The sequence below is a fragment of the Aotus nancymaae genome, unplaced genomic scaffold, assembly GCF_030222135.1.
Source record: "Aotus nancymaae isolate 86718 unplaced genomic scaffold, 86718_ANA_hifiasm-v0.15.2.pri h1tg000041l, whole genome shotgun sequence".
NCBI lineage: Eukaryota > Metazoa > Chordata > Mammalia > Primates > Aotidae > Aotus > Aotus nancymaae.
In genome coordinates, this window is record NW_026988455.1 from 33,742,188 (window position 1) to 33,765,797 (window position 23,610).

General features: G+C 41.6%; 1 protein-coding gene across 5 annotated transcripts in view; it reads right to left on the bottom strand.

The window, feature by feature from the left end:
• The window catches only part of TLE4 (TLE family member 4, transcriptional corepressor), a 148,736-nt gene extending 127,797 nt beyond the window's left edge, over positions 1 to 20,939 (bottom strand). For all 5 annotated transcript variants that reach the window (XM_012464244.3, XM_012464243.3, XM_012464242.3 and 2 more), the window contains exons 1-4: positions 20,846 to 20,939; positions 19,878 to 19,975; positions 18,732 to 18,795; positions 17,521 to 17,565 (exon numbers count right to left, since the gene is read on the bottom strand). In XM_012464244.3, coding sequence (XP_012319667.1) covers positions 17,521 to 17,565; positions 18,732 to 18,795; positions 19,878 to 19,975; positions 20,846 to 20,890 — 252 coding nt within the window. In that variant the 5' untranslated portion in view covers positions 20,891 to 20,939. The remainder of the gene's footprint in view (positions 1 to 17,520; positions 17,566 to 18,731; positions 18,796 to 19,877; positions 19,976 to 20,845) is intronic.
• Positions 20,940 to 23,610: the final 2,671 nt, after the last annotated feature.

The following is a 23,610-nucleotide window of genomic DNA, read 5'->3' on the forward strand; positions in this document are numbered from 1 at the left end:
CACTATCAATCTTAACATTGTAAACTGGGATCTCACTCAAGCAGCAAGCATATGGGCTCCCATGAACTACATAAACTATACCATGGAGTTATCATGTAGAAATGGAAGACGTTTTGGAGATGTTTTGGCTCCTTGATACTCAAAATGTGGTCAGTGGACAAGCAGTAGCAGTACCGCCAGATCTTTTCATTAGAAATAGAGAGTATCATGCATCAAACCCAGACCTACAGAAACAGAATCTGATTTCAACATGATCCCAGTGATTTGTATGCACACTGAAGTTTGAGCAGCACTGCTCTAGTTCACTGGTCCTCAACCTTGCTGTACATCAAAATCACCTCTGTAGCTTTTAGAAAAATGCTGATGCCTAAGACCCAGATTAGGGGCCTGGGAACAAACATGTTATAGAAAGTACAAATCCAGTCCTAGACCTTTGTTTTATGGATGAGGAAGTGAGGCTCAGAAAAGTTAAATAATTTACCAATATCACAGAAAGTTACTGGCTGAATTAGGACTCAAATATTTAGGATTACGTCTCCTACAACGAGTTGAAGAAACTATAAAGTTACCAATAAGTCAAAACTAATTTTAAAGATCTAAGGTTTCATTTTATCATTAATTTTTTGTGCTATGTATTTTATGTATCACCCTTTGAACCCTGACTAGTATTTTTTCATGAGGAGGATATGAACTCCATCAGACACAGCATATATGATGGAGACACAGGGATGCCTCTGCCTGGTCAGCAGTTAAGGCACAGCTGTAGGAACATAAATGAGTTTCTTTCTTTTGCTTTCTAAAATTCACTGAATATTGTTCAATTTTCTTCAATACTATGTTTTCGGCAAAAATACAAAGCACTTCAAAACCACCTTTTAAAGGCCTCAATCTAACTTAGACTGAAAAGTCCAAGAACAAGGACAATCACTGTGTTCTGACTGTTAAGAGTTTCCAAGAGTGCAGAACTGATAATTAGCACACCAAGAAAGACAGTTTTGCCACAAGTGCTGACCCTTTTGCTTGCTGATGATTATGTCATTGCATTCAAATTGCCTATAAATTAGTACTAGATACATGAGTGTGCGGTAGGAGGTGTGGGTGGAATGAAGGAAATTAAAAGCTGTGGTCAGACTTGAAAAAAACATCCCATAAAGCAACGTATGTTTCTGACAGTTGAAACAGACTGCATGACAGACAGCAAAACCACATTTCGGTTTTTTTTCTTTTTTTTGAAATGGATCTGTGGCTTTATGCCACCAAGCAATATTTTGGTTTACCAAAAATGTACTCTACGGCCTTTTTAATTTCATCTCTACTTAACTTTCCTTAGTACCACTGCTGCTCTCATTCAACCAAGGCAGCTTAAGACAAGTGTCTAAAAGGGGTAAAGGCTTAAAATACAGAATATGCCTCACATTAGCGAGAAAAAAAGAAGAAAATTAACCACATGCAAATAATTCACATTGACTAAAGCATCTATTGTAATTTCAGTGTTTAGCTCATCAGGAACATAATGAACAATGGGAATAATTATTTCTTTTGAAACACAGTAGCTGCCCAAGACAATTATTGACTCAGCCTTATGTCTACATGATATTTCTCAACTTAAAAAGGATATAGGATCACTGATATCCAGAGTTGTTGGCCAAGACACAAAAGAAACAAAAATCAGAAGGAAGAAAAGAACGACTGCAGCAAAGAGTTTGAATGATAGATGAATAATTTAGAGGATGCTGGACTTGCTTCTGTTAAAAATGCTTTATAGAGGAAAAAGTTTAATTTACAAGTTCCATTATGTCTATATAAAGGTAATGATAGTAACCGAGCAAAATGACAGAAACTCTCTACCTTTGGCTGGGCATTGTGGCTTACCCCTGTAATCCCAACACTTTGGGAGGCTGAGGTGGGCGGATCACTTGAGCTCAGAAGTTGAAGACCAGCCTAGGCAACAGGGCAAAACAGTCTCTATCAAAACTGACAAAACTTAGCAGGGAATGGTGATGAGGACCTTTAGTCCCAGCTACTCAGGAGGCTGAGATGGGAGGACTGCTTGAGCCCAGGAGGCTGAAGCTGCAGTGAGCCATGATCACGCCAATGCGCTCCAGCCTGGGCAACAGAGCAAGACCCTGTCTCAAAAAAAAACAAAAAAAACACCTCTCTCCTACAGTCCTACAAAGGGCAAATAGTTCCTAAAACAAACGCTCACAAAGGACTACCTGGCATAGTCCACTGTGGTATACAGAAGATGTGGGACAAATCCTTGAGGTTCTTGGAAGGATTACAAATTTAGCAGGAGGGATGAAAGTAAGGTGATGATATGAAAGCAAAAGAAGCAACAAACTCATTCATTCCCTCCTCTTCCTTCTTTCACTCCCTCCTTCCTAGGCACCACAACTGGCAGCATTATCAACACCAAGTTCTCCCCTTCTAAAGTATGTTTTTCTATCATGAATGATACCATGATTTTGTCCCTTTGCAGATGTCAATATCTTAGAGTCTTTTCTCCTATGCATTTCCACACTCCTCATCCAATGAAATATGCAAGGTCATAAAGATTCCTCCTTTCCAGTTCTACTGCTGTTTTCCTAGTTCAGACTTCACCTCCTCCATCCACCCTCTCCCTCTCCAGTTACACCCCTCTCCACTCAAATTGTTTCAGCCAACATTCATTGAACATTTGTTCTCAGGCCTCACGCTAGCTGCCGAGCAAATCAGCAAGACAGATATGGTCTCTTGACCAACTAACTGATTAATCTTCCCTTTGCTTTCTTTGTATAGCCGAAGCACTACCACCAGCATTCAAGGCCTTCCATAATGCATTCCAAACCTATCTTCCCAACTATTCTCTCCTCTACCACTAAAAAAGCTGGAAACGCTGAACACAGCCTGACTACGCACAGCAGTTTCCTGTGCCTGTGGCTTCCACTTCCTACCCTTTCCTTTCATCCTGCCTAAGTGCCCCCGCCACTGAGAATTCACTAAAATGTGCCCACCTCTTCTATAACAGCATCGTTAATCACTCAGGAGCCAGAAAGACCACCTTCTCTTCCACCTATGTCACAAGTGTGTGTCCACTGCACTGCTTCGTATTGTTCACAGTGGTCCAAATGACATAAAAAGACTAGATTCTCCATGGAGGCAAGCCTTCTACCTTTCCTAACCTGCTAAGCCCTCAAAGCAATCTGCACATAGTATGAGCTTAATTAACATTTGCTGGATGAAAGACTAAAAGCCACACAGCCTTTGCATTCCCTCTGAGGTGACCAGGACTACTGGCTCTTAACCAAGTAACCCTCCCAATGAAGAAAGAATAAAACAATCTCATGAAGATTAAGTTATTTTTCAAGTTTAAGTATTTAGGTTATAATCTTCTTAACCTTTATAATACATCCAGTTCCAGGTATTTCAATTTGAGCAGCTAAATATTTCAGTTTAGAAAGTTAATTTGTAGTGTGAGCCTCAAACAGGAAGAAAGTGGCAGAAAAAGCATGACTCAAAATGTAAAATCAAGTATCTAAGAAAGTAGGATTTATAAATCTAATCTGGAAAGAAGGCATAAATACCACTTCACAAGTATGCATCCTAAACTGATGCAAAAAAACTTAAAAATTTTGCTTGGATTATAAGAAAACCCTCCTATCAGCTCTGCTTACATCTAAAGCGGGTCTTTACTATGAGATTCCTGAGCTAGCCATATCAAGCCTTTGAAAATGAGTTCCCATATTACAAAAGGAAGGTTTTTGTACATAATGTACTTTGCCTGACCAGCCTCTCCTAAATCTGACACCTCTGACATGTAAGGAGAAGACTTACAAGCAAGTAGGGTTGCCAAAGTTTTACCTCCATATTCCCAGAACCCAGAAATGGGTGAAGGCTTAAGAAGCACACACTGGAATTTTGGGGACACAGTTTCTCCATTAAGAAGCCCAAATAAGTGTTTTGTCTTCCCCTAGCTCACCCAAAAAATGTTCAAGCAAACGAGCAACCACAGAACTGCCACTGTTTCTTATTAGCCACTTTAGGATGACTATATTTTTGGGAAGGTTAACCAAGGTAGACACACTTACGGTAAAACCACATTCTCAAACAGTTCTATGTCCCCCAAAAATCAGCCTTTAAAATAGTCTCCCACATTCATAGCACAGTGTAGTGGAATTTGTGGGTGGAAAAGAAGTCCAAGTAAAACAGGGTCACTGATCAGTGCCCACAGATTTAAAAATAAAAACAAACCCATGTTGTGGACTCAGGTTACTCAGAAAACTCAAGGTTCCATTTTGTTCATTACAGTGTGATCAGGACATGACAAAGACAAGTATAATGCATTTTGCCCTAAAGAGAAAGAGCAGAAGGGCTATTTTGCAAAAAGATCTGCCCTAATCCCTCAGTTGGGTAGCATCAGGCCAGAAGGGTCATACTGAATTCTCAGACAGCCAGGTCTATCATATACATCTTGGTACCAACCAGACTGGTGTCCCAGGAGAATAGCTGAAATGACTGAGAATCCCCAGCATGGACAAAGGAAAGCTATTAAAGGGCAACACCTCTGAAAAACCTAGACAAGGGGTAAGACTAATTCTAGTGACTTCAATGGGGAGACAGGACAAATGGGCCTCACATAAAGAAATTTCTGCCGGTCCAATACCTCCACTGAAAAAGTCATCTGCCTTGCACAGTAGTAGCACCACAAAGATCTGGATGTTTTCCATGGAAATCAAGCTGATTTCCAATGAGAAGCTGAACTCAAGTGTGAAAAGTCCCTCCTTCCTGGAAGGTTTATCATGGTCCCTTCTTTAGGAAAAGGAAGATTACAAAGGACCATGTAATATCTCCATTCAGAACTTCACTACCACCAACCCCGCTCTGCTTATCCTCATGGGAAAGGGAGGGAAAAACCTGAAAAGGTAAGTATGGTTTGAAGGATTCTCTCAAATTGACTGAACTAGAGAAGCCAGACAACGCTCATTCTTAGCATTTTTATACTCAAAGAGGTCATTATGCCCCAAACCTGTAACTCTCCAGGCCATAAAAAAAGCAAAAGGATTTAATAATGTTTTCCTCTCTCTGGAGCAGAGTTTCTGAATCTCAGCACTACTGAGATTCTAGGCCAGCTAACTCTTTGTTGCACAGGGCTGTCCTGTACATGGAGATTTAGCAGCATCCCAGCCTCTACCCACTAGATGCCAGTAGCACCTCCAAGTTGTGACAACCGCAAATATTATCACATTGCCAGATGTCAAAGGAACTGCTCCAGTTTGCAACCACTGCTCTAGCACAGTACCTCCTAGACTCTTTTGTTTGGGTTCCAGTTTCCTCACTGAGCCAGTAAGGGCTACAGATTGTGCCCCCACAAAAAAAGGCACACAATTATGCATAGAAACTCCAGAACTATATAGAAGCTTTCAAACCCAGCCAAGAACCTCCATCTCTTCTCCAACCCAGGAAGGCACTCAAAAGTTTATAGTTCCCTCAACATTCCCATGTGATGTGTGGTTATAAAAGAAGGTATCATGCCTGTTTTAAAATCTCACAGTCAGAGGTACAAAAATATCTAGAGGCCTGTGTTTATCCAGCCAGGGACAAACAGTAGAATCTGTGATAAAAGATGAACCAATGAATGAGTCCACTAATTTAGTGTGTTAATTTGCATAACAAAAACAAAACGAAATACCCAAATGAGACCAGCTATTATTTTTAAAATTTAAGCACACTGTGTACAGAACACAGCAGCAAATGATCTGTTTTGTCATTTAAAAAACAAGGACAGGCCAGATGCAGTGGCTCATGCCTGTAATCCTAGCACTTTGGGAGGCCAAGACGGGCAGATCACAAGGTCAAGAGATCGAGACCATCCTGGCCAACATGGTGAAACCCTGTCTTTACTAAAAATACAAAAAATTAGCAGCTGTAGTCCCAGCTACTCAGCAGGCTGAGACAGGAGTCGCTTGAACCCGGGAGGTGGAGGTTGCAGTGAGCTGAGATCATGCCACTGCACTTCAGCCTGGTGACAGATCAAGACTGTCACAAAAAAAAAAACCCACAAGGACAAATAAACAAAAAAGTTTACCCTAATGAAACAGTCACGTATGAGGCATTTATTGCCAGTGGTTCAGAACCAGAATTGTAGGCTCTCAAGCCAGAATGCCTGGGCTTGACACCACTACTACTCTGTAACCTACCAGCTGTATAACCCTGGGCAAATTTCGCAGCTTCTCTTTACCTTAGTTTCCTCATACACAATAAAGATAATCAGATCCCTTCCTGAAAGGATTACAAATTAAACAAATTAATAAATCTGAAGCATTTAGTGCTTTACCTGGTATCCAGCAGGCACCTGATAAATTTTAACTGCTCTTACTAACATTTACCCAAAATATACATCTGGAAAATCTGTTAACTATATGTAGTTACTGATGTGCTCTTAGCCTATAGAAGGACCAGTAAGATGCAGCTACAACTGTGAAAAAAAAGCAAGACAGCAGATAGTTCTAGGCTGTGAAACACTGGGAATATTAGGATTATTTTAGCTGTCCACACAAGAGCCTCACATGGCTCAAAGCAAGATTCTACAAAAATAAAAAAAAAAAACAAAAAAAAAACCAGCTGTATTAACTTACTGAAATGGCATGCCTACAGTACCAAGCAATGAAAGTAGGGATGGATTTTTAAGCTGGTTATTTAAACATCACATTAAGAGCTGAAAGGTATCTTAGAAATAAATCATCTGGCATTGAATCCCATTCTAAATTTTAAAAATGCCAATCATCAGCTCAAGGACCTGTAGTAGACTGAGATAAGAACTCCCATTCTCTGATTGCCTATCTAGGCCTTTTTCGCTCATCATAAAGCCAGGCCCACCCTAAGAGTTCAGAAACAAAGACAGCTTATATAGAGGTGGCTGATACTCAGAATATGTGATGCTACATGAAATGCAATAAAATGAAAAAATTAAACCATTCCTTTAGCTGTTCCATCACTCACTCATTCATTTCTATTATATTTTAGGAATTATTTTAGGTGCTAGTGGTGTAGCAGTGAATAAAACATATTCTTCTGTGTACAAAAATATAGTCAGAATGAATAAGGTCTAGTATTTGAAAGCACAACAAAGTGACTACAGTCAACAATTAATTTATTGTACGTTTATAAATAACTAGAAGAGTATAACCAAGAAGTTTCTAACACACACACAAAAGGATAAATGCTTGAGTTCATGGATACTCTATTTAACCTGATGGGATTATTATGCGTTATATGCCTGTATTGATATATTTCATTTACCCCATAAATACATACACCTACCATGTACTCATAAAAATTAAAAATTAAAAAAAATTTTTTAAACCAAAACCACATTCTTCCTTCTTGGAACTACATTTTAATGAAGAACCTGATCTCTACTATGTCTTTGATTCATAAACTCAAAAAGGCCAAGACTAAACATTTCTTCCTTCCTCTATTTATGATTAAGCCATTTATTTACAATGTATCTATCTTCCCTAAGGAAAGCAAGAAAGTCCTGAGGCTTTGAGATGTCAAGCTCACTCACTGTAAGCCACAGTTTACAGACATGCTTTACCTCAAGCATATACATTAGACTCTGGAAGAGTAACCCCCAGAGCTAATTACATAACAGGTAATAAACTACTACATCGCCCCTTTACACATCTTTGGAAGAAAATTATTGGATCACATTATAATTCACATAATTTCAGAAGTCATACAATTAAGTTTTCTAATATATGTCAAAGGAAAAGTAAGAAAACTAATCACTTTAAAGACATACTGATATATTTTATATTTATTTTTATATTACATGGTTTACGAAAATTGCTCTACTTCTGTGTCAACATGACTTTAGCCTGAACGCTGGCCATAAGAGACTCAGTGAATTTTAAACCACCTACTAATTAAGGGTAAAACTTTTGTCATCTAGCATCTGCGTCTCACTGTGTTCATCCACAGGAGGGGGGAATGTTTTATTAATATTATTGGGGCTTACATGAAAAAAATTGATAAAAAAATCACCTTATAAAAAAATAAAGTATTAATATTATATAAATATACATTTCTACTCCTAGGCCCATTCAGTAATTTTGGATTTTAAAAATTCTAAAAATAAATGCTAAAAGAGACTTTCTGAGACAGAAAAAAACGACAGTCTCAATTTCTGTTCACTGGGTCACAGCAAGCAACAAATCAAACCCAAATGATCATTTTAACCAAAGGAGCTAAAAGAGATCTGGGCATTCACTTACACCCTAATTAAGAGCTAAGAAAAGCGTGGGCCTTAAAGGTACGGTACTCAGCAATATCACATAGCTGGTTACTAGTGAGGCCAGAACTAGAAATTGAGGCTCCGGAATCAGTCAAGCACTTGAGGGGAGGTAGTAAGTATGCTAATGATGGAGTATTCCAAACATGTCAATTGGAATAAGGCAGAAATATCTATCAAACCAGTGTTCTGATCTTGAGTCAAACCCAAGATCTATTTTACCGGCTAGCTGATTTCAACTAAGCTATTGAAGCTCTCTGTGTCTCAGCCTCCACATACGTAAAATGGAAATACTACTACTACTGTAATCTCATAAGATTGTTGTATGAATAAGTAAAATATTATCAACACGATAAACAATCTAAAATTGTTTACTATTATGATTACTACTCTTTAACATTATATTATCTCTACTAGTTAAAAAAAAAAAACTAAGACATTTTCAAAGTTCCTTATCCCTTGAAAAGAACTAGAAGCTTGCATTTTTTATAGCTTTGCAGGGAAGTTAGCTAAATACAACACAATACAGTTAAGATCAATATCGCCCTACATTCATTCAAACCACAGGTACACAGACCTATCAATAGTAAAAGAATTCTTCAGTTAAACACTGCCTAGTGATAGAATGATGTTCAAACTGAATTTTAAATTCTGTTCAGAAGGATTCATGTTTTCATATTTAAAAAGGTAGACTCATCATACTAAAATACATATATTCTACTTTAACTATACTAACTTGTTCCTAAAAGTCATAGTAAGTTCGGTTGCTTTTGCTTCCTCTTCCTGAGTGTCACTTTCCCACACTAGCAGACAACACAGACCTAAGTATGCTTGTAGATTCGAGATTTTTTACGTATCTTGCAACCTAAATACACCCTTAAAAATATTAAATTACACATATTCTTGGCTAACTCTAACTTCTATTCTCTCATTCACCAAATACTTTACTGGGCACTAGCATCTACTATGTAATGGGCACAGTTCTCAACACCCGGTACACAGCAGGAAACAAAAGCTCCTATTTTCATGGAGCTTACAATCTAGCACGAGAGAAACAGGCAATAAACAGGTATGTTTCTAATATAGTGTGTTTGCATGGTACAGTTTAGGAATGCAAGACAGCCAGTTTTATGAAGCACTTTGCTAAAAGTGGACCTTGGCTTTCTATTTCAATTTGCTCACCCTAGACTCCCTTTAGGCAGGGCACAGGCAATAGGAGGGTAGAGGGGAGGAGAGGGAGGAGCTGTACTCAAACACAAATACAGATCAGATCTCGCACTAGAGATGACTGTGTAACACTCTTAGACCGCCAGTAGCATCACCATGCTCCTCGTGTTGCAGAAAGCCAAACGCGTCACAGAAACAAGCACATTATTTGCTATTTGGAAACAGCATGGTCAGCGAAGGGAGCCCTGGAAGGGAAGTCAAGAAACCTACTATTTCCTCTTCTGCCAGTGACTCTCACTATGCAACCTCAGGCACATTTGCTGACCTGCGTGAACTCTGGTATCCCCACCCGAGTGCTGATCCTCCCTGACTGTGACACTGGGCTAGTCTCTTAAGCCCTTAAGCCTCAGTGTCATCTGTTAAAGGAGGCCAGTGGAATGACACTGCTTGGCAAACTGTTGGGTACTCCACTGACAGAAGCTATTTAAATAAATACATGGATCCAAGCTTGCTACCTGCTTTACAGAACATGAGGAAGATTAAGGAGAACATATAAAATGCCTTAAGCTCTCTGTAAAGAAAGGGTGTTACAGAGTACTAGTGCTTATAATTTCTACTATGACTATTCTTTCAGTTATATTTTCTTGCATTTTCAAATTCTATAAGCAAAATCATCCACAGACCTTCAGAAACAGAATAGTTAGAAAATGAGGACAGAACCCTAATTACAATAATAACAATAATGAGTTAAATAAGCCTGCTAAGAAATCAAAAAGCCAATATCCCTCCTCCTCCTTCCCCAACCTCTCACTTTGCCTAAGTTGCTGCAAGCAATAGGGCCCTGCAGAGGTTGCAGCACACCACAGCCAAACCAGGTGTGCATAGAGTATCGTCTTGTGCCGGAAGAGCAGTTATCCTTGTCATTCCATGAAATGCAGAAGCTGCCTCCACCATACAATTCTTGACGTACGTGTGGGAAAATCCTCAAAAGAGATGACAATGTGATCCACTCACCAGAGGGCAAAGTACCTAAGGGGTATCCCAGAGTATTTCTCTTCAGTTTCTTTGACGAACCAGCTAAGAAAATCCACACCCTGCCCATGTATCACCCGTGGATGGAACAAGGGTTACAGAGTGCAGCTCTCCAGGGGTAAGTTTTGGCTCAATGACATAGAAATAGCAAGAGCCTGGCATAAACGCTGGGTCAGTTCCAATGAAAACAGAGAGGGTATATAGATCTGTGGTGATGAATGCCAGCTAAATCTCTCTTCACAGACAGAAAACAACTAGCACCAACAGCTGTTACTAAGGCAAAGACAAAACAGATCTAACTTTTGCTTTCGACTAAAACTTCTGAGGCCCTTTCCCTTTAGAGTGATAATTTCATAAACCCTGTTTGTAGGGTGCTTACTTTGAATAAGTCCTAAGCCGTGCAAACTGTCATTACCAGAGTCAATACTCCATTGCCCATGTCTAAATGTGCGGCCTCCTGCTTCTCTCCAAAAGCCTAGCTTACAAAAATGACAATAACTTAGCCAATATAAAACCACTGAATCTGCCACCATTGCTAGAATACTGGAGTCATTTTAAGAGGGTGTGTAAAGGGATCAAGAAAGTGCCTTCTAAAACTCACATCCCTGTCCCTCTTTTCTCTAGCCACCAAATACAGTATTGCTGTCCAGAAGTGGTAAACCAAACCATCATATTACACCAAAGGCAAAAAAAAAAAAGGCCAAATTCAAAACACAAAAAACTTATAAATGCATTTTTTAAACATTTAATTCCCAACTGGCTTCCTCTACCTATCTTACAGCATAAGAAGAAAAAGAAGAAAGAAAAACAGATATATTCCAGGAAAGCAAAGATTGAATGAAGAACATGAAGAACAATGGGCTGATGCCTATACTGTCTCCTTCACCAATGCCGCAACAGCACCTAGAGATGTAGCTCATTAGCCCGGTCCATTAATTGTACACAGCTCAAAGTGATATATACCTAGATACAGAGAACTTTGCCCATCAAAATAAATAAAAATAATATCCAGCAGGGATTAAGGGGCAGTGAAAAGGAAAGATCCTTTTGTTTGAATGCTGCAAAGAAATTCTTTTAACAGTAAAAGCAAAACATCTGCCTTCATTTAAAACTGAGTTGTGTGTGATTTCCTGCATCTACGAACCTCTTTCTAAACTACAAAGAGGCTACAAAACATCACATTTTCCCCTCCCAGCTTCCCCTTTCAAAAGCCCACAAGATGGTGATTAACAAACAGCCCCTGGTCTGTAGGCCCTCTCATAAGCCACAGGAAAACATAAAAGTTAAAGAGAAGAGCAAGTTTGTAAACAAATGAGAAATAGGTTGCCTAGGGAGGAAGCAATTCCATCTTGATAAGCAAGCAGCTCTCCTAGCCCACATGTGGGAGATTCCAAGCGAAAGCAGCCCTCACCCTCTCTCCCTCTGAAAGCAGTCTGGACACAGAGGCCAGGCTGAGCCACGCATGGACTCTGGGCAGTTGCAGAGAATCCCCCAACTCAAGAGGTTCTGCGTATGAGCCTACAGTTCAAGGACTCTCTATTCCAATTAACTGGGGTCTGAATCTTTCACCCATGGCAAACCCATCTCCCAGGAGATATCCTCCCAGGTAAATTTATTTGAAGTCTTGAATCCACCAACTATTAGCTGTATCACCTTGTGCACAGCTGACCCTGTTTAATCAACTTTTGATTGGACATAATCCCTGTCTTAGGATCATTATGAGAACTAAAGATAAGAATTTTGGCAGTGTGCCCAGATCAGTGGTAAGTGCAAGCCACATATATAATAAATTCCAATTTATAAGGAAATTCCAATTCCACTCAAGAATGACTGCCTTAGGTGAAAAAAATCTACAGATATCCTCCTATGATATCCCTAGAAAGACAAAAGAATCCATCATGGGAGAAGGAAAAAGCAAACTCCCCACAGTATTCAGAAAACAACCTAAAACACACACATATCTTACCAGGTTAAATTTCATCCTCCACATCTGCTTCCCTTGCAGGTGCTATGACAAGTAAAAGGACAGCTCACTGGGTCCTGCCCAAGGGGCTTCTGCTTACTTATCAACTGCCCTAATGCTAGACCCTCTGAAGTGTTTTGGGAAAAAAACTGAATTTAAAACCTACACTCATTTAGATTTACTAAACAGGAGTAAATGAAGTTGGCCTTCTATTTTTAAATGCTCAAATGAGAGTCAAGAAGATAAAACACCAGCAATACCCTTCACTCCGTTAACATTAATTGTGGAATATTATCAGAGTCCAAATAATCTTAAATTAGAAAAAGTGGCTTTAAACCTTAATGAAAACCAAAAACACAAGAACTGCCCCAGCTCCCCTGCACTCCCCCAACACATGTAATCCTATAAATGTATCTGAAGCTTCTGCAGGCATCAAAATTTCACTTGCCATCTTTGAGATTTTATAGTCCAGTAGTATCCACCCACTACCCAGGCCCTCTAGATTGTTATTTCCTAATGTTTATAAAGCAAAAGAAAGTTCTGTCAGCAAAACTTTCCTTGGTTATTAGTTACTTTCAGCTAGCATCTTCGATAATAGTCCACTCTCATTAATATACAAGAGTTCAATGATACCCATCTCTGGAAAAAAAAAAAAAAGGCACTGGCTAAGAATACAACAGACACATTTGTGCCTACATACTAAAACACCTACTCCTCCACCTACGCTTCTAAATCTAAGCATACACAATAAGACAGATGTGCAAGAAGTTGGCAAGGTTCAAAAAAAAAGTTATCATAAGGGAAATTTGGTCTAAACCGAACTTTCAACAAACTCCACAGCAAGCAGTGTCCCCAAATAAATTTATCGCACCCTAGAATCAAGTACACTCAAGGCTAGACTGTCACGCCAGTCATATATTACTTCAATCCCAATAAATCTCTTCTAACTCTCCAAATCCTAGCTGCTTTCTAAAATAGTTCACTAAAAAGCACCAACCTAATTAACAACAGCTTCCTCTGCAGTGGCCTTGATTTCACTTATTTACACATTAACTGCAGCCAGCTTTTCACCAATCCAGTCTATTCTCTGTACCATGCCGAGCCTTTTATCTGCCCTGGACAGCATTTTCTCCAGCAGATGAAGTAGATGCCGATTGATTTGCTGTCGAGCATGGTAAATTAATAGCAACAAATTGCTGAGGGCCCGTCTCGCTGCTCCACCATGCTTCGGCAGTTTTGCTTTATTTGCTCCATGATGGGCAGCAGTCGGCCTCTTCAAGTCAATTTCTTCTTAACAACCTGCAATACTTTTCAATGGTGAAAATAGAGCTGTTCCTTGTAAGTCAGAAATCAATATCTTATTGCCCTTAGAAAATGCTAAACAAGCAGTATTGGCAATCCACTTGGTACTAGAGGGTATCAGATATAATGCAAATCCATACTGCTTCCCTCCTTGTAGTTATTACAGTTTGCTAAAAGGTTCCTAATGTCATTTATCATCATTTACCATCGACCAAAGAGGCTATGATTATGATATCCTATCAGTTGGCAAGGCCCTTTCATTTCTATTCAATTAATATTTTAGCAGCACTCAAATGGTTGTGGCCTAAGTCTCATAATAAAATTTACATGGCTTTGAGTGAAACAGGAGTTTTCTTGCTTTGATTAATATATACACACACACATATACACACACACACAAATACACATAAAGCATACGTAAATGTGTAGTACTTTTAGATTTCATGTGTTTCAGATTTCTAAAATTTCCTAATGATTTCTAAAATTCAAATAAAGAGGCTTTGACGTTATAGAATATTAACTATAAGGAAGTCATAAATGTTCTCATTCTCCCTTTTTCAAAAGGTGGTATGTTCATCTCCATTTATAGTTCCTATAGGTTGAATTCGCATACCTATTGTTCCTAATCTATATCCAATATTCGCGGTTTAGAATGGGAACCACTGCTGTCAGAGTCCATCAGTGAGGACTTCCTTAACTACAGCATTACAGGTGAAAGATGGGAACAAGGAGCATTTAGTAATGCTATCAACTCCATGCATCGCCCCACTGTGCCCACCACCACCAACCCATTTAGAAGCCGCACTGTATTTACAAAGAAGAACAATCAGCAAAAAAAATTAACAACTAAACCCTGGGTCAGCTATCTGGTACAAAACAAAAAACAAAAACCACACACTTAGGGAAATCCTTAGGGAATAAAGGCCTATGTTCTTTCATTTTTAAAAATTCCATTTTGAAGACATCACACTAAAACATGTGCCATTTCTAACCACGTCCTATTTGTCATCTTCACTTTTATGCTAGAACTTCAGACAGTGGCAAAGCATTAATTCCCATTATAGCCTAGAATACTCCATCCTAACTATTGTTTTTTTTTTTTCAGCTTCATCTGCTCCTCTATCAATCCTAAAAATTACCAGGAATTTAGATTTATATTTCATGCTTCAATTCCATGCCATGTCACCAAGTTCCCCTTTTAAAAAAAAGTCCACTAATTCTACCAGACTAATGCTATTTACTCAGTTACCAAAATTTAAATTAATTATGTTCTCAAACATAATTGTTAAAAATTGGCAACATTATGCAGGCTTAATTAAGATTAAATCCAATTTACTAAATGTACTTTAATTGGTACTAATTACATTAGCTTTCATTTCGGAATGACAAATTCCCCATAGGTTTCATTTTATAGTTCTCTATCAGAATCAACACAGGGTGACTGATGATGAGCATCACATAGAAAGGGGAGGAGGGAGAATACCGACCTCCACCCTGTTTGTCTTTGCTTCATACTTTTATCCTTTTATCAGTTTGCTAAGTCACAGAGTCATGACTCCATCACAACCATCATTTTCTGTTCCAATGAAAAATGTCTCTAAAAATAAATATTCTGTGGCTAGCAGCAGCCAAGAAGAACAGGAACGTTAACCAAAAAATACACAAAGGTTTCAAATATCAGGGCCACCAATTACTAGGGTACTTCCAAGGACTCCCGGGACTCCTACTCTTGAACCCTTCGAGACACAAATCTAATAAGTGAATAAACCTAACTCGATCTTGAGAACTAGGCCCAATTACGCCGCAGGGCAACTTCCCTGCATTATTACTGCTTTCCATTACAAGGGTATCCAGTGAGTGCATCTGGAAGAGAGGCTAAGAGGAACTAAGGCTGTCTGCCTAGGAAAACAAATAAAGACAGATATGCCTCTATGCTTAAGGGGGAGAAAGAAAGAAAATATAATAAGTAGGTGGTTTGCAGGGCTGTCTGTATTTCATAATGTGATAAAACTGCCCTCAGGATTCTTGATATGATTGAATTTAAAAGCAAAAGAAAAAAAGAGAAAATGTACTGTTCTCAATTTTAAATGGACGGCATTTGAGGCCAGCTGGACAAGAAGATGACAGAATTATAGTGGGATAAAATGTGTAAAATTAAGGGATCTCACATACCCCTCAAAAAAGAAATACATACAGCCAAATACAAGCTATGTGCTTTTCAGAAATGTAGATACAAGGAGACCTGGAAACTAAGTGGTTAGGGTAAACAAGATACAGAAGGAGGAGAAATAAAGGGACCCCTATTAATCATCTGGTCCAATCTTTAAAAAGACACTAATTAATTTTGGGGGGTGGGGTGAGGACAAAAAAAAGAGACATATACAAGATCCAAACCTCAACGGAAATGTAATAATTAACAAACTACATGGCTCATGTAATTTATTCCTGTAAGGTGGAGCTAAGGAAAGTCCATCCTTAAGACTGAACGGATTTTGTTTAAGCGGAAGATATTTACATTACTAATCTAAACAGAAATGGTAAAGATGCCAAAATAAGAATTTAATTTCAATAGGCGGCATTCAAACTATACTATAATGCTAATATTGACATAACCAAATAGCATACAAAGTAAAACAGTATGTGAAATTAAAAGTCCTCAGTGTAAGCAACATCTCATTTTTTTCCAACTTTTTGTTTTCAAATACTATTCATCGGATTGCCTTTATTGTCTAACAGACATCTTTAAACTATATCCGAAAAGAAATCCATAAATAGTGAAGGCCTAATGGTATCTGCTCATTTCATATTTTCTCAACTTAGAAAGCAATGACATCCACCTTGACCATAAATAAGAAATGAAAAGAATAAGTTTTCCCTTGTCTTTTTCCCAGCAGGCAAACACATACACACCTATTCTGAAATGGCTGATGAGACCTGAAGCACTTCCACTAGGAGATCACTAAAAATAAATGCTTCCTAGAGGAATTATTATTGTCAAACAATATTTTATATATGTGTGTATCTGTTTATATATATGTGCTATTATTATTCTGTCTAGGAAATTTAAGCCAAACCATTTTACTCAGTCTCCTGCACAAAAAGAAGGCTGTTTGAGTCATATCTCTTAGTGCTTTCTGACTAATCTTTTTTTTTTTTTTTTTTTTGGCTACTGAACTAATTGCTACATTTCAAGACCCAATGTTGAACCTTATCACATCCTCCTATAAGGCTCATTTACTCTGTACAAATTTTGGAAGTAACAGTTACAGTTCTTGGTAAGACCCAACTAAGTAGCCTCAGGGGACCAGTACAAGGATTTTACATCAATTTCTTTTGTAGCTCTACAGATTTCATTTCATCCTCCCAGCTCACCCTCTATCCATTTTTTCAAATCAAGCCAACGAAGGTACCACACAATTTAATTTTACTTTTTAATATTTTGCAAGAAAAGCTCTTTCACAAGTTTACAATGCCCAAAATAAAGCAATTCTTTCAGAAAAAAACAAGACATTTTAAAACTTAGCATCCTGCTTTTGAAAGCATACAAAGTTTATAATACGTATTCAGACTTTTTAAAACAACATTTTTAAATTATAAAAATTAGGATAACATGAAAGAAAGATGGGGAGCCACACGTGTAAAAACAGCATTTTCGTCACTACCCAGTCTTTTAAATACAAGTAGCCACAACGGCTTACAGAATAAAACTGTAAAACATACAATTTTCTTTTCAAAGTGTAATAGTATTACTGTCATTTAAAATGGTTATAAAGAAATAACTTACCTGTTTGTGCATTTCTATATTCAACCCATAGGACATTTCATAATACTGTCAAAGAAGGAAAAGCAATTAAATGTTTGACTTTCATCAAACAATCTCCCTGGTTTGTTCAAAATGCCCCAAGTAAATCTGAAACAAACATAAAAGCCTCACCTAAACCAGTATATTCATATAACCTATGCCAATAAATCAAGAGCCCATCACTATCCTTAGCCAACTTAAGATACAGATTCTAAGAGAATACTCACAAAAACTAAGAAAAATTAAATTCAAACTCAGCATTCTTAACATCTCCAGTTATCTTTATACATCCCAAGCAGATGCATCCAAAAGAGTCTGATGAAAATTTGGAATCCCACGGACTCTTAATTCCTAGGCACAGCAGGCAAGTTAACAGCAAAGAATGTCTGTATAAGACGCTGATGTTTTGAAAGGAAGGTTGGAAAAGGTGATGCTACTTAAGAGTTTGATTTCTGATTTGTTAGTGTACTGCTCATATTCACATATTCAAAGCAAAAAAAGCTAGATAGAAAAATAAATGAGTGGGTTATTCTGGAGCTTTCTTGGACAATCACAAAAATATGCTTCATAATACTGTAAAAACAAATCTGGTTTTTTGAACATGTAGTATAACTGGCATTATAGAAATTCTGGCAGAACAAATCAGTTATACAGAAGACTACAACATTCTTCAAACCAATATAACACTATAGAAATTGAAAACACACAAATATGAATGTAATATTAACATAAAAAGTGAGAAAAAAATTTGAAAAATAGTCTGCTGTCTTTTCTTATCCATCACTCCTTTGAAAAGAAATAAGACATTAAAATTTTAACAACATACAGAAAACTGCTTAAAATTGTTTGGAGCAGGAGCAATAAAACAACAAAGAAAACCACTAACAAAAATATTTTTGCTTGTGACTAAACAAAACAAATGAGGTTTTGTTTTGTTTTTTCTGTAAAAACAAAGCACAGAAAATTATATGCCATGTGGCTGAACTTTCTGAAGATTCCAATCAAAGCTAGTTGTCAAAGGCAGGTTATAACATCCTAAAATTACAGGTTGCTAATAGACACATTCCCACAACCTCAACTGCACTGGCAGGGTGACTGTGATCTATCTTGAAGCCTCCAGCAATTTAAACGTATTCTTGTTGTTGGTATTCCAAACTAATAAGCACTCGGAATCTGTGACATGGTTTTCTTACCATGACATAATGCCGCTGCATCTCTGTCTTCTCACTGGCGAGTTTCTCACATTCCAGCTTCAGACTGTTCAAGACATAAGATACTCTAAGTACAGTGATCTTAACTTACATCCTTCAACTCTAAACGCACATTCTAAATCTCACCTACAAACAATTAAATCAACAATCTTAAATAAATACCTCCATCATCAAAGGAAGGGAAGGGGAAAGGGGTGATTGGAACCAGCCTGGACTTGTCCCTTCAATAAGGATCATTTATGTGTGGGTTTTTTTTTTTTATTTTTAGGGTTTTTTTTTTTAATTAAAAGGAAACAAATCCTCTAGTCCGTTTAATTCAGAAACTTCACCCAGAATTTAATATTCATCTAATAAAACAGAAAAATAAACCTCAATAATGACTGCACATACAAGCACAAATAAGTCCTCCAAAATGTCACAAGGGAGTATTTTTAATGTTCTACAAAGAGATTAATGAAAATATGAATTAAGCATGTCTTAAGAATGATGTCTTGCTTTTTTCCCTCCAAAACACACAGACAAGTTGAATACCACCACCCAGGGGCAAAGTGTCAATCGGGTTCAGCAGCTTGTTTTGGTTCTTGCATTTATGAAATAAGAATTAGGCATCATTAAAAAGCCAGCCAAAGAAAAATGTTTCAAAGGCACCGAAGTCTAAAAATCATCTATAAGATATAGCATTTTTTCAGCATAAAAGTAATGAAATCGCTCACACTCCGACTTCCCTGGTCTCTCAGCTCTTATGGAATGGCAGAAAGAAGTGAGAAGGAACCAAGCCCGGAGTAATAAAGAACCAAGGATGTCAAAAGGCCCCAGAATCCTCCCAACCTTTCATTCTCCTGGCCCCAATAAATCAATACCGAAAGTTTGGCCTCAGCGTTTTCCAAGTCTCCCCAGTTTCGATTGTTCTGCCTCCTTTTTATTTACGGGAGAAGAAAGAAATGCTTAATTTATTTACACCTGCCTACGGAAAAGAGGCCTTGATTTGCCCTTTCTGCCCCTGGGGGAAAAAAAAATAATACCTTTATGACGCCCCCCCAAAAAGGAGGAGGGTAAGTGTTTGTGTATATTTGTGGGGGAGACAAGAGCTAAGCAAACAGGAGGATCAGCTAAAGTCAATATCGTTACCTGTGGTATTGAGCCTGTAAAAACTGAAACTCTTCCTTAATCCGATCACAGGATTCGGAAATTGTAAATTTAAAGGGTTGAGCAGGCTGATGCGGTGCCTAAAGAACAACAATAAAATATTTAATTAGCCCACATCAAAGCGAAGCAGGGAGACGGAGCAAGAAAACACACCACGCGGCGTTAGCGTGGGGGTGACGGGGGGTCATCGCTCACGCAGGCAAAGAGCGATTAAAACTCTCCTCCCGCGCCCCTCCTCGCTCCCAACAGCCCAAGCAGGGGCTGGTTGCCAGGTGGCCCCGGGCCCCCGCGTGCTCCCGCCTGCAGACCAGCGCGCCCCGGACCCCGAGGATTCGAGCCCCAGCTCCCCTCCCCGGCCAAAGAGGGGCGCCCAGGGACCGGCGCGGCGCGCCGCGCCCACTCCCTCCTCACCCGGAATCGAAACTGGCCCGTCGGGGGGACCCGCGCCATGGCGTCGGGCTGCGGTCAGGCCGGGGGGACGGGGGCGCGGCTGCCACCCTCCAGGCTCGTTCGTTCGTGTGCTCCTCGCCCCGGGGGCCCGCGACGCGAGGGGCTGGCGCCCCGCACTTCCGAGCCGCTGCCAGCCCAGCAGCGCCGCCGCTGAGGGCGCCCTCCCCGCCCGGGCGCGGAGTCGCGCCTCCTTCATCGCTCGCCACCCCCCCTCGAGGAGTCGCGGCGCGGGGACCGCAAACGGCTCGGCGCGGCTTCCAGGAGCTTCAAAGACAACAATAAGAAAATGGCTACAACTCAATTGCCTGTCCGCACCCCCTCCGAGGGCCACCGCGCCGGGGGGTGGGGGTGATGGCGGGCGGGCGGCTCCCAGCGCGGGGAGCCGATTTCGGGCGGCTCTCTACGCCCCTGCGGCCGAAAGACACAACTCGGTGCGCAGGGGGCGACGCGGGGAATCCCCCAGCGCCCGGCGAGCCCGCGACCCCGCCGCCTGCACTCACCGGGTGTCTGGTCTGCGGGTACATCTTGCTCAGGTCGCGAATCATCCAAGCCGATTTAGTTGGCTGCGCTCGGCAGAGGCGCGCGGCTCATTGGCTTTAATGGCCCCGAGGAGGAGGCGGCCGCGGCGGCGGAGGCGGCCGGCCGGGTCTGAGGGGCGGCTCGGGCGGTCCCGGCCCCCGCCGGGTCTCGCGTGACACGGGCGGCAGGAACGCGCGGCGGCGGCGGCGGCTGGGTGCCGGCGGCGGGGCAGCTCTGCATTCCCCGCGGGTGTCACTGGCCCGCCGCGGGCATTGTCCGGCGCGCGTCTCCCGAGGCAACGCTCCGACGTTCGCTTCGCCGAGGCGCACCCGCCGAGCCCAGCGCCGCGGCCGCCGCTCACCCGGCCGGTGAAGTGCGAGCTCCGCGCCCCACCGCCCGCCGGCAGCGCTGCTCGCTCGCTCTGCGTCCCACTCCAAACTTTTTTTTATTTGTCTTTTAATTGGTTGTTATTCCTCCGAATGAATGATCTTTCTTCTTCCCTAAAAGCAAACACAAACTCCTTTGGTTCGGAAGAGGTCTCGGCGGTGCTTTTTGGTTTCTCTGGAGATTTTTTTCACTTCACAGCAACGATCTTTTAAAAGGCACCTTTTAGCTTCTTTTACCACATCTCATTTCCTTATTTTTCTTCCTTCCTGTTTTCTTGTCTTTTTTTTAACCCCAAATTGAAGGGGATTATAAAAATAAAAGAGTGAAACGCTTGCGGCTTTTTTTTTAATTCTCTCTCCTTTCAAACTCTGCGAACACCACCTCAAAATAATATACAAGTGTGTGAGAAAGGGGGAAGAAAGCAGCCAACAACCCAAACACCCGCTCAGAACAGCTCTAACAACACGCTCTGTGTAGGTGACTTCTTTGACCAAATTTAGCAGCAGCTAATCATTAACATTCTGATACATATTCACAATCTTCCGCGGGGGGGCCGCGGAGCATCCCGGGAGATGTAGTCCGCCCCGGGCGACCCTGCCTGAGAATACGGCCAGATTGACTACAATCACCGGCCCACCACGCGAGCGCTCTGGGGCGCTCTCCAAGTACCCCGCCCGCCCCCGTTGCGGTAGGCGTCTCCAGCAACCAATCAGAGATGGCTGAACATTAATCGCCGTTCTGTGTTAGTGCCCATCATTTCACTGCTGACAAATGGCAAGCCGGCGGGGAGGAGCCAACCTGGCTGAAACCCACGTGGGGGCCGGGCGTCGCCTGTAGCTCCGACCAATTAACGAAGAGGAATGAGGTTGGCGGAGGCGGGGCGGAGATGGCCCGCCCAAGGCGGAGCTTCGCCATGGCTGACGTTCCTTAGCGCGAGCGTTCGAACCAGGGAAACATTTGTTCAGCTGTCAATCAAAGTAACGTGGGGCTGGGAGCATTGGCGACTGCTGCTGTTGCTGCTGCCCTGGCTGCATCTTCAGAATTAGGTGTTGGTGGCGGTGGTGGCGGCAAAGTAAAGAGGGTGGAGGGGGCGGTGAGCCTGGAGGCTGGTCAAAAGATCTCCTTCCGAGTCTCGTCCTCCCGCCCACCGATCTCCCAACCCAGACACCCTCGGCCCCTCGCTCGGCGGCCGCGCCAGGAATGCGGACTAATTAGGGTCCAATGTCTCCTTAAAGAGACAAGCTCGGCCTTGTGTAACGCGCCGAAACCCCTGTTGAGACAAGAGAGGGAGGATCACTCTGATCCCACTTCGTTCGGTTCACATCAATTTTACGCGCCGCTGGAGCCAGCATAATTTTCCGTGTGAACGCGGACTCGGGCCCCTGTTCTTGTTTAGAGCCAGAATTGGAGCTGCGAGATGCCGGCTGGGGCCGGGGCCGCGGGGTGAGCGGGGAACTCGTTCCGCCGAGCCCCGCGGGGGCTGTGATTGCCATTTAGCCCCGAGGCAAGTCTCCCTCCCTCCACCCCCGGGGTCACTAGGGGAGAAAGCGCATCCCGCCGCTCCATCAGGGGGTCGCAGGGCAGTAACCCTGGGGTCTTCGGGTGGAGCTGAATATCCGGGGAGCAGCATCGCTGGATCTCCAAAGAAACTTTCCCGAGGTGAACCCCGCAGACAGTCGGTACTGAACAGAGCAGGCCGACGGGGCACGAGTAGAACTACGCCCCTGCGCGCCCTGGGACGTTCCCTCCCCCAGATCGGTGCCAAGACTGCGCATCTTTTTCCCGCTCTTTGGAGAAGCAAGTCAAGTTTGTCCTCGTTGAAACAGCAGGGTGCCACGCGGGCCCGAGAGATGTCCGAAAGGTGGGGGTGGCCCCAGGGGCAGATGCTAGGGGAAGGAAGAAAGGGGAAGCCTGGCTGAAGAGGGGCACCCCTAGGGAGGGGCCTGGGAAATGGGGGCGGCCCCGATCAGTGCGCCCTTCAATCCTTAGTCCGTGTCCAGCTGGAGGCAGCTCCACAGTTCGAGGGAAGGCCGCTGAGGCTCGCAGTCTTTACTGGCAAGCATCTAATCTTGGGAAAGGGGAAAAAATTCTGAAAAAGTCAAGACGAGTGTTGGCTAATGTAACAGGCTGGGTTTTAGACGTTTATTTCTAAGCGTGCTTGCTATCTGTTGGCTGAGATGGTACCGCCGGCTTGGCGTTAGCGGAAAACTATTCTGAATGATATCCCTTTCCTCAGTGGACTGCTCAGTGACTTAATGTCCAAACTAGCACATTCTGTGAACTTCCTTCCGTTCTGGCCACTGTAGTGAGCTGATGCAAAGGAAGGCTATGGTGATCTTCACCTGCCTCTGATTTCATA